Here is a 12151-nt window from a genome sequence, read left to right on the forward strand (position 1 = left end):
AATGAATATTCCCGATCTTACCCAAATACACACTTACAGCCAATTCTTATTAACTAAACTAAAATGTATTAAAAAAGAAAACAGAGACTATTGGTTAAAAGACCAGTACACAAACAGACATGAGTGCAATTCCTGAGATTCAAATTCATAGCAGAGATGGTGAGCTTTGTAGTTGCAAAGAGTTCTTTCAGAATTAGTTCACAGGTTATAATCCAGTGTTTATATTCAGGGCTGTCCAGTCAGAACTGGGATCTCAGTCCTTGTGGCTTAGGCTTCTCCTGCCTGAAGCCTCCAGCAGATCTGAGATAAAAAGGATTGGGACCCAAATATCTTTATATAGTTTCAGGCCTTCTTGTGACAGCTCAGAATCCTTAGGCAAACAATAGGCACTCATAGGGACTTTTAAGTGGACCCAGTTCCTAAACATTGCGAGTAATTATCCACACAGATTAACATAAGGCAATTTCCTGTTTTTCCACCATTCGCAGATGAGTTGCTATACATTTCAAAGAAAGGTGAATACAGCAATATCCTATGTTTACAGTTCATTTAATCTCTGAATTAACAGAATACAGCTAGATAGGGACTGTCTGATTACACTGTTGACCTCTACCAATATATGTGTAAAAACACAAACATTATCTCCCCATATGTTGTTAAGGGTTGAATTTGAGTCATTTATCCTGCAGGATGCTTAACCCTTTCCAGTCATGTTTCAGAGTAGCAGCCGTGTTAGTCTGTATCCGCAAAAAGAACAGGAGTACTTGTGGCACCTTAGAGACTAACAAATTTATTTCAGCATGAGCTTTCATGAGCTACAGCTCACTTTTTCGGATGCATAGAATGGAACACACGGACAGGAGATATTTATACACACAGAGAACACGAAAAGATGAAAGTATGCATACCAACAGGAAGAGTCTAATCAATTGAGATGAGCTATCATCAGCAGGAGAAAAAAACTTTTGAAATGATAATTAAGATAACGCATAGAAGGTGTGAGGAGAACTTAACATAGGGAAATAGAATCAATTAGTGTAATGACCCAACCATTCCCAGTCTCTGTTTAGGCTTGAGTTAATTGTATCTAATTTGCATATTAATTCAAGTTCAGCAGTCTCTCTTTGGAGTCTGTTTTTGAAGTTTTTTTGTTGCAAAATTGCCACCTTCAAGTCTGTCACTGAGTGGTTAGAGAGGTTGAAGTGTTCTCCCACTGGTTTTTGAATGTTGTGATTCCTGATGTCAGATTTATGTCCATTTATTCTTTTGCGTAGAGACTGTCCGGTCTGGCCATTGTACATGGCAGAGGGGCATTGCTAGCACATGATGGCATATATCACGTTGGTAGATGTGCAGGTGAATGAGCCCCTGGTAGCATGGCTGATATGATTAGGTCCTATGATGGTGTCACTTGAATAGATATGTGGACAGAGCTGGCATCGGGCTTTGTTGCAAGGATAGGTTCCTGGGTTAGTGTTTATGTTGTATGGTGTGCGGTTGCTGGTGAGTATTTGCTTCAGGTTGGGAGGCTGTCTATAAGCGAGGACTGGCCTGTCTCCCAAGATCTGGACCGCTTGTGTGCATTGGTCTAGGTTGAGGTCCATTTCCTAGACACTACTGTGCTAATAAGCGATGGTCACATAAACACCACCCTATACCGGAAACCCACTGACCACTATACTTACCTACATGCCTCCAGCTTCCATCCAGGACACACCACAGGATCCATTGTCTACAGCCAAGCTCTAAGATACAACCGTATTTGCTCCAATCCCTCAGACAGAAATAAACACCTACAAGATCTCTATCCAGCATTCTTAAAACTACAATACCCACCTGCTGAAGTGAAAAAACATATTGACAGAGCCAGAAGAGTACCCAGAAGCCACCTACTACAGGACAGGCCCAACAAAGAAAATAACAGAACGCCCCTAGCCATCACCTACAGCCCCCAACTAAAACCTCTCCAGCGCATCATCAAAGATCTACAACCTATCCTTAAAGATGATCCCTCACTCTCACAGATCTTTGCCGCGGAGCACCGGACTCTCCACAGGCACCACTGCGGCAGCTCCACCGGAGCCGCGGGACCAGCGCACGGGGTGCCGAAATTGCTGGCCGCCTAGGGCACTCAAACCCCTGGCGCCGGTCCTGCTTCTATGGATCATCTCAATTATCACTTCAAAAGTTTTTTTTCTCCTGCTGATGATAGCTCATTTCAACTGATTAGACTCTTCCTGTTGGTATGCATACTTCCACCTTTTCATGTTCTCTGTATGTATAAATATCTCCTGTCTGTGTGTTCCATTCTATGCATCCGAAGAAGTGAGCTGTAGCTCATGAAAGCTCATGCTGAAATAAATTTGTTAGTCTCTGAGGTGCCACAGGTACTCCTGTTCTTCTTTCCAGTCATGTGACACAGAGGTCATCATACAAGTGTATGAGACAGGAAGTGCAGCTGACTTCCAACAAAGCAGTAAAATTTAGCATGCACCAAGTGCTGTCAAAAGCACATCAAAAAACCACTAAATTAAATAAACTTTTTTCTCTCATCCCTTTCAGCTCTCATCATCTTAAGGGTTACTCCTAACAATATTAAGTACAAAATGTTCAGATGGAAATGTGATTTTCAGGTCCCTTTAGTCAAACATGAATTATTTTCAGAACTCTCTCCTTTTCCTCTTCTCATATGTAATAGTTTGGACTGAGCTTGTGTATTCCTTGTGTTTTTCCCCTTCCCACACCCAAAAGCAATAACTGTCGTTAGTAGCAATTAGATGAAATCTGAGTTCTCTGCTGATCTACAGGGTTATGTCCCTCCCAAGCAATTTTTCATCACTTGCATGTTATGCTATGGGTGGGTAGGATGATGACTATTTTAAGAGAGAGTGGATGAATACTGATCCTACAGTTAAAAGTTCCCTTGAGTTTCCTGCACATCAGCTCATCTACGTAAGCAGTGAGTACAGTAAACAAATGAGCTGTGGCATGATCACACTGTGAATGATATGCACTTAATAAATGGTTTGGTATTGTGTCCTTGAGTATGTTGGTAGCCTGAGAGTGAGAAGGGGGGAAGATCCACGCATTGGACCTGTGTGAGGCTCTCAAGGCTGCATGGAATGAAACAAGCTGCAACATAAAGACAAACTTTCTGCCTTGTGGTGTTTATAATACATACAGATGAGAGTATAGTATTTCCTGTGCTGTATGCAACAATAACCCTGGATTGCACAACAGCTTATCCGCAAGGAATTATGACATATTTTAGGTACTTAACTAAAATAAAATTATTTCTAAGTGCCAAGACATTTTTTAAAATGTCTATTTTTGGTTTCTCTGTATCCAGGCAAGCCTCTCAAAGTCTCCTATTGCTCCTTGGGGAACTTTTTAAATTAAAACCTTTTATCTTAATGGGAATTTGAATTCTAGTAGGACACTTTTGTGACTGTGCTGTCTGACAATCTTATCACATCACTGGAGCATTTCTTTGCCAACTAGTTCCTTTGATTAGTGGTCTAAGGAAGAGGGGGTGCAAAAGGTAACAGAGCTGTAGACTGTTGCTAACTATTCTGAAAAGATCAGATGCTATGGCCATTTTGTGAATTAAAACACTTGAGCTCATTTCAAAAATTGGCAACAGAAAAGTCTTATGGATTTTAAAGCTACGTGGTGTCAGTAGCTCCTGCAGGTATGGGAACTGGTGCAGCATGTAAGAACCTGTTGGCTTACTGGATAACCCCACTGTTACAAGCCTTTTGAAATTCTGCACAATTAATGTTTCTCCATGGTAACACCCCTGTTGTTTTTGCTTTGTTGACAGTGGAAGGACTGAAAGTAGTAGAGATCGAGAAATGCAAGAGTGACATTAAAAAAATGAGGGAGGAAATGGCAGCAAGAAGCACCAGGTAAGTTTGCTTCAGTTACCATTGGGGAAAAGAAAAATCCAGCAGGATTTCTGGATTCAAACTCTGGTGAAGTAATTCCATTGAATTTAGTCATTCTGGTTTTTTTAAACACAGAAGCAAAGCAGCAGCTCAGTGCTGCACAGGGACTGGCTTCATTTGCAAAGACTGTGGTTTCATTTAAGAATTTATGGAAATTCAGTAGTTAAAAAAGCTGGTTCCAGATGACTGAAAGAAAAATCTTCTTGCAGACAGAGATTAATGTCTTGTTTGTTCTGTGTTCAGCCATCCAGTCATAGGAATTTTGCACCAAGTTTTATGCAGCGAGAGAAACTTTTGTCAAAGAAAATGTTTATTTTGTAAGAGGCTAGTGTTCTAATTAGCTCCACTAAGTTTTAAAATGTAAATTGGGAAAATATCACAATAAATACATAACCGTTCTTCTAATTATGATCTCACATTTCTGCAAAATGTTGACTTTCAATTTCAACTAGCAATGTGGGATTTCCTTCTAAATTCAAGGAGTCACCCTACTGATCAGCTATTACCAAGTTTAGACTTGCTGTAATTAAAACAACAGCAGAGGGGATTGTATCTTGTTGTGGTACACTAAATCAGCTGGAGAGTTGGACCTTTATGTCTCCGAAATATCTCATTAAGATAAACATATCGGCAACTAAGATATTATTAACACTGCTGGTAGAGTTATTAAAGAGAAATACACCAGGCAATTCAGACTTTTGCTAAAAAGAGTATCTCCTAAGTGAAGTTAACTATGTGTGTTATCTTGAAAGCCTTTCACTTTTGTTCTATAGGGTCACACTTTTTGGTCCTTAAGCAGACAAATCTTTCATTGAAGTAGATGGGAGATTTGTTCAAACACCATGTAACCTGGATATATAATAATTTGGTTTTATAATGTTATGATTATCCAGATGAATGTGATGCAAGAATTCAAAAAACACATTTGTATTGATACAATCTTAGGGCCAAATTCTACCCTGTCATTCTGGTGTAAATCTGGAGTAACCCATTAACCTCAGTGAAACTACTCTGGATTTACAACAGCGTGACTGACACAAATTTGCCCTGCTGGTTACATAGTGACTTGTTAAGGCAGCTGAGGGAATTTCATTAGCATGGCTAGGAATGAATTTGGCAGCAAAATAAAAAAATTGTATTCTAATATATGTTAGATTCAATTTGCATACTGTGGGGGAGGGGGGAGAGGCAGTTTGATTCCTGACTTTTTGTAATGTGAGTGTGTGCATGCAGGCATGCATAGAGAGACAGAGAGAGACAGAACAAAAAATTATGTTAATGCTACATTAAGATTGTACAGTTAATATCACACCAAAATTAGGAAATGCAAAATGCATTGTTCTAACCACAGTCTTGACTCGTTCGGGGGGTACATCCTGTTGTTTTGTGGTCTATATTTTGTAATATGAGCAGCAATATAGTAAGCTATCCATTTAATCAGAAAATCAGATATAGAAAATACTACATACATTCAATGTAGTCAAGTTAACATTGCTGTGGAACCGAAATGTTGTATTTTTGTGGTTTTACTTGGGCAGTCATAGGGTTGATTTAACACAGGTTTTTAGTATTTAAGTAACTAGGCTTTAAAAGAGAGAACAAACTTCTCTGTGCTTAATAATATGACCATTTAAATACATCCAATTAGAATGTGGAGTTCACACCTCCTCAAGGTCAGTGGTGCACTGGAGAAGTGAGATCCCATCTTTGCTGCTGCGGTTATTCTACAAGGCTGCAGATCTCTTTACACAGAAATAGCTGCATCTTTGCAGTGGAAAAAGATAGAAACTTGGGGTCTGCCTCACAACTGCAAAATTCCAGTTTTATTTTGATGTGATGCCATTGAAATCAATGTGTTACAGAGTGTGAAGGGTGAAAAAAAAATAAAATTGCTGATTGATTGTGGTTGGTCAAGGCAACCTGGTTCCCCTAAGGCCAGAGGGACCTGTGCCAGCAGGGGCCACTGTTCAGAGGTAGTGGTAGCGATTGTTGCTCTTCTTGAGTTCTCTTTGGCTGATCTTGGGCTAACCCCAGCTGATTCTTTTTTCTCCCACATGGGTAGCGGAGTCTTAATTTCCAGAGAGGTATAGGCAGCAGCTTTAATTGCCCAGTTATTGTCAAATCCCAGTTACATTTAAACTTGAGGCCCTCTGCTTCAAGGGCTCCTAGCCAATTTACTGCATTTATCCCCATTTTACAGATGAGGAAGATGAGGTTAAGAGACAACCTGCCAGGATCATGCAGTAAATATGGGTATGTCTACACAGCAAAGAAAAACTCATGGCTTGCCCATTCCAGTCTATTCAAGCATGCAGGGCAAGGGCTACAGGGCTGGGCTCTGGCTGCAGCCGGTGCTCTGGGACCCTCCCACCTCTCAGTGTTCTAGAGCCAGACCACAACCCGAGCCTGGAAGCTTATGCAGCAATGAAACAGCCCCACAGCCTGAGCCCTGCAAGCCTGAATTAGCTGGCACGGGCCAGCCACGGGTTTTTCTTTGCAGTGTAGACATACCAGTGGCAGGGCCAGGATTAGAATCTAGGTCTCCTGATTCTCCATCTTGTACTTTAACCACAAGGTCATCCCTCCTACCATGATACTTACTTTACTTACATGAGTCTTATGAGACTTGATGAGTGGAGGTGACCACTCTGACATCTTCAGGAGGAGAACACTGTAAAAGTGCAAAATTAATTATTTGTATTAATTAATTGATTTTACTTTAATTGAGAATGCTTACATCTCAGATTCTCCATTAAACTTACGGCTGCAGCCAGGAATCCCACAAACACACATACTCCCTTTCCCACATTACCAAGGTAAAAGAAAAGTATCAGCGTACTCATTCTTATTTTTAAAGTGAAGACTGAGGTCCAAGCTGAATGACCTAAAAGCGTGCAGAATAAGCCACCCACTGTAGTCATCAGCCTAACCAGATGGCTCTTGCATCAGCAGCTGGACCTGAGCCATGCAGAATAGTATCAAAGATCCCAGTGAATTGCTTTGGTTTTCTAAAGCAAGGAAAGTCTGCTCCTTGTGTGGCATTGTCCCTAAGAAGGACCCCCATTGAAGTTGTTGAGTAATTACAAGTAACTACCGGTTTCCCTAGCAACCTTGAGCACTGACATGAAGTAGTGTTGACTCAATGCAAGAGGAGCTTCATCCTTGAGTTGCTAAGCAAAAAATTCCTCCCCTTTTTTAGAGGAGTCTAAAAAAGACATCCAAGAGCAACTTAGTGGTTTTCTTTGCACTTCATCCAGCCTTTGTACCACAGTATTTCATTCACTACACAGCTTATTCAAATGTATATAGACATACTGTAATATTTGAATAGTATAGAATAGAATAGTAATGCTCAACGTATATGTTTTTAAAATGCCCCTCTTGAAGTGTCATCACATACAGTTGGAAGCACATCAGCTTCTTCAAAGAAGAGGAGCAAAGCTCCCTTCCCTTACCTACACATTAAGGGTCAGATTGTTAATACTGGCCTCTATTTTTTTGCACCTGCAGCTTGTAGAGGCTAATAACATGAAGGTGCTTGTGGGATATTATTTAGGTAATGCACATACGTAAGTGCCTGATTACATCCTGGCACTGGTGCAAGTTACAGCAACATGAAGGCTGTTCCATGCTGCTCTGCCCTCCTCCTACAGTAGCTATTTTCAGCCAGGTGCAGGGATGACCTGGCCACGCCAGCTTTTCTCCTATCATATCCCTAGCACAGGGGCTTGGAGAAGTGTGACTTATGAGCCATTAATGTGCCTGTCCTCCACCTGGGGATTCGTCCTACACTAGACAGGAGAAACTGACTGGTTAAGATGAGTGTACAAAGTTTAGTACCTCTCCCCCTCAAAGCAGCATAAATCAGCTTTGGGCTAGTGATGAATCTGGCCCAGAGATTCACTTTTCTCTTGCAGGCTCTGATAATGTGGAAGGCTGTTCTTGTGGTTAATGCATTGGACTGCATCTCAAGAGATGTGGGGTCAGGCCCACGTTCTGCCACAAGCTTTCTCTGTGACCTTTGGCAAGTCACTTAAGGTTAGATCCACAAAGGGATTTAGGCACCTAACTGCTACTTCAGGTGCTTAAGTCCAAAATTTAGATCCTCAAAACCCACACTCAGCTACTGCTTAACCCTGTAGGTACCTCAATTTCCAAGGTGCCTAAAAATCTGGCAGCGGGCACGTGTGCAGCTGCTGAAGTTCTGACACCTCACTCACACTTAAACCCTGATGGGATCCTCAAACCAGGTGTCCCCCACTATCTCGCCTGTGGAGCCCAACCCTGTAGGTGTGCTCAGATGGTGCCTTGGAGCAGGCCTACCATAGAATCATAGAAGATTAGGGTTGGAAGAGACCTCAGGAGGTCACCTAGTGCAACCCGCTGCTCAGAGCAGGACCAACACCAACTAAATCATCCCAGCCAGGGCTTTGTCCAGCCAGGCCTTAAAAACCTCTAAGGAAGAAGACTCTACCACCTCCCTAGGTAAATCCTTTCCAGTGCTTCACCACGCTCCTAGTGAAAAAGTTTTTCCTAATATCCAACCTAAACCTCTCCCACTGCAACTTGAGATCATTACTCCTTGTTCTGTCATCAAGTACCACTGAGAATAGCCAAGTTCTCCTCTTGGGAACCCCCCTTCAGGTAACTATCAAATCCCCCCTCTCTCTTATCTTCTGCAGACTAAACAAGCCCAGTTCCTTCAGCCTCTCCTCATAAGTCATATGCCTCAGCCCCCTGATCATTTTCATTCTGTAGTGGGGAGCCCAAAACTGGACGCAATACTCCAGATGTGGCCTCACCAGTGCCAAATAGTGGGGAATAATCACTTCCCTCAGTCTGCCAGCAATGCTCCTAGAGGTCAGGCCCTGTACAAAACACAATGTATAGACAATAGGCCAATGGTTGGGACACCTGGGAGTAGGAGACTTGGGTTTCAATCCCCATTCTAACTCAGAAGAGCAGGGACTTGAGCCCAGGTCTCCCAATGGGTTATGGGGCATTCTGGGGTGGGACTTTCTCAGTCTCTGTCATTGAAACTGTTCCACTTTATAAAAAATACTTAATATCCATTGAAGCTGGAACTGGCACCTGACTCTCCCACATTCCCACTGAGTGCCCTAGCCACTGGGCTCTCTCTGGCCCAGCAAAGATGACTGATAGACACACACACTCGACCCCCCACCCCATTCCAGAAATACCTCATAGCCTAGTGGCACAGATACTCACCAGGGAGAACTCATAGAATATCAGAGTTGGAAGGGACCTCAGGAATTGAGGGCCTGGGTTCAATTTCTTGCTCTTCTCAGGCAGATAGAGGATTTGACCTTGGCTTTCCCATGACTGGGGCAAGTGCTCATGTAACAGGTGATCTGCCCATTTAATAGCCCATGGTGGTGGGGGGAAGAGGGGAGCAGCCATCCCTACCCCAGAGAGAAGCCCAGCAGACATGTGGTGGGATCAAGCTGACACAGCTGATCAGCACCTTAGGATTGGCCCATACTCTTATCTGGAATATAAAGGAGAGCTCAGGCCATGAACAGGGTAAGGGGTGAGAGAGGATATTCTCTGGCAAACAGAGTTGATGGGCCAGCTGTCCCTCTGGAGCTCTGCTGGGGTCAGAAAGGGCCCTACTCTGAAGCCACTGGAGGCCAGAGGACCCCAGTCCAAACCCTTAAGCAGATTGTTATTGGTGTTGCTTTGTGTACACTTTTCTTGCTGTGTTTGGAAAGACAATAAACAGAGCCCTGAAGAAAAGGACAGAAACCTAACTTGGGTGTGGCTGTCTGTCTATCCCCAGCTGGTGACTACAGCCACCAGCCTACAGCTCTAATGACTGGGCAGTTGGGTAGAAGGGGGCTGGCAGAACTTCCTCCTCAATTTTTTGCAAGAAAGGGCTGACCTGACTTAGGTACCTAACTCTGGGAGCAGGCATAGGCACCCATAGGAAAAAATTAGTGGGTGCTTAACATCCACCAGCAGCCAAGCTCCCCCTCTCCTCCCAGTCCCTCTCGCCCACCAATGGGCTCGCTGATCAACTCTTTTCCCTCCCTCCCAGTGCCTTCTGCCCACTGTGATCAGCTGTTTCATGGCATGCAGGAGGCGTTAGGGGGAGGGGGAGGAGCAGGGATGGGGTGTGCTCAGAGGAGGAGGCAGAACTAGGTGGAAAGAGGGGGTGGTGGAGCTGGAGTGGAAAAAGGCAGGGCAGGCATAGGGCTTTGGGGGAAGGGATGGGGCCTGTGCTGGAGCAGGGGTGGGAAGAGGTGAGGAAAGGGTGGGGGCCTGAGGGAAGGGGTGGATGGGGGCGGGGGCGGAGCTGGGGGTTGAGCACTCCTGGGGCCCGGAGGAAGCCAGCGCCTGTGGGAGCAGGATCACAGCTGTGAATTCCAGGTGGAGATAGGTACCAACCTCTGGGCTAGAGTTAGGCACCTAAATCCCTGAGAGAGGTAGGTGGAGGCCACATCCATCTCCTTGGTATTTCCTATTGGCTAGCTTAGGCAGCTCCCTATTCAATGTGCTGGCTTTGTAGATCCCATTTCTGGGCACCTAACTCTCCTCATGTATTGTATAGGGAGCCTGAGTGCCTGACTCGGGGCTATGGGTTCCAGTAGGTGGCAGAGCACCTGAACTTAGGAGATGCAATGCTAAGTTTAAATCCCCTTTGTGGATCTAGCCATTGGTTTCTCTGCGCCTCAGCACCCTGCCTTTTAAACTGGGATAATAGTTCCTTCCTTCCGTACTTTGTCCGTCTTGTGTATTTAGATTGTAAACTCTTTGGAGCAAGGACTGTCTTATTCAATGTCCGGACAATGCCATCACCATGGAGTCCCAATCTCCGCTGGGACCTCTATGAGCTACTAAGAGTAATACTATTACTGTTCATGAACTGATTGATTTCTTAGAACTGTTTTGGACAATCTCTGACCTCACCAGTGATACTGCTAATTCATAAAGCCCTTGTTAGTCAGTGTTCAGTACTGATCACCATCAACCAAAAGCCAAAATTGCTTTGCAAAGAATATAAAATACAGCAACAGAGATGAAAGCAGACAGCAAAGTTACAAGGAAGAAATTAGAGAGTTGGGATAGTCACACTGGAATAGAGGAAACGTTGTGACATAATAGAAATTTCCAAAATTATGAAAGGAGGAAATAAAGTTGATAGGTTGTTTAGATTTTGTTGGGTTTGGGTTTTTTAGTTTTCTTTGTTTTTCGCTTCTTGTTTTACTGTTGGGTGTTTTTAAAATAAAGGGGGATAATCTAAACATTAGGACTCTGGGAATAAATGCCAAACTCAAGCAGAACTATTTTACACAAAAGATAATAAATGGATCGAATCAGTAGAATGGAAAGATTGTTAAATTAAAGAGTATGAATGAATTTCAGATACACCTATATTTGTTTCCGGAGAGTTTCTTAGATATTACGGTGGCCTCAATTATATATTGCCTCGTACGGGGTAAGAATGACTTGGCCCTGACTGTTTCTTATGATTAGAGAAAATGAGATTGTTAAGAGAGATTGGGAAGCAGTGTAACTCTAAGGATATGTCTACACTACATTGTAAACCCAGGTCTTTGGGACCTTGGCTTGTGGGTTTGGTGTTTCCAAGCCTACGTTTCAGCTTCCACACTGCATTGTAAACCTGGGTTTACAATTGCTGGACCCAGGTCTCACAGCCATGCCAACACATCCACATCGCACCACACAGATCTTCTGACTTGAATCTGCAGCTTGAGCTTCATCCACACTGCAAGATCACAGGGCTTGAACCTCAGTCCCAGCAGGACTTGGGCTCGGAGTCACCCCCTAGTGCAGTGGTTCTCAAACTTTTGTCTTGGTGACCCCTTTCACACAGAAAGCCTCTGAATGCGACCCCTCCCCCGTATAAATGAAAACATTTTTTAATATATTTAACACCATTATAAATGCTGGATGCAAAGCGGGGTTTGGGGTGGAGGCTGACCCCCAGTTTGAGAATCCCTGCCCTAGTGGGTCCTAAAACCCAGGCATCGAGTGCTTGCTAACCCAAGATAGACTGATTTGTGTGTGAATGGAAGTGGGGCTTGGGCTCAACCTGAGTTAGAACTCAGGCTTAAGATGCAGTGTAGACATACCCTCTATGTGACCACATACCAAGATATTTTAATATAGTCAATGCTACTCAAGAGAATGCACCCTCTTTTGTCCCAGTGTTGAGGGCT

General features: G+C 43.5%; 2 protein-coding genes across 6 annotated transcripts in view; both read left to right on the forward strand.

Annotated features, from left to right (window-relative positions):
* Positions 1 to 12151, forward strand: part of PDE9A (phosphodiesterase 9A) — a 91752-nt gene that overhangs the window by 48786 nt on the left and 30815 nt on the right. For 3 of the 5 annotated variants that reach the window (XM_050936611.1, XM_050936610.1, XM_050936612.1), the window contains exon 7: positions 3824 to 3908. In XM_050936611.1, coding sequence (XP_050792568.1) covers positions 3824 to 3908 — 85 coding nt within the window. Of the gene's footprint in view, positions 1 to 3203; positions 3272 to 3615; positions 3692 to 3823; positions 3909 to 12151 lie in introns of those variants that run through there. The other 2 variants (XM_050936615.1, XM_050936613.1) reach the window with 2 other exon arrangements.
* Positions 1 to 12151, forward strand: part of PKNOX1 (PBX/knotted 1 homeobox 1) — a 284239-nt gene that overhangs the window by 39889 nt on the left and 232199 nt on the right. The gene's annotated exons all lie outside the window — the stretch shown is intronic.

Source organism: Gopherus flavomarginatus, chromosome 1, assembly GCF_025201925.1.
Source record: "Gopherus flavomarginatus isolate rGopFla2 chromosome 1, rGopFla2.mat.asm, whole genome shotgun sequence".
Taxonomy (NCBI): Eukaryota; Metazoa; Chordata; order Testudines; family Testudinidae; genus Gopherus; species Gopherus flavomarginatus.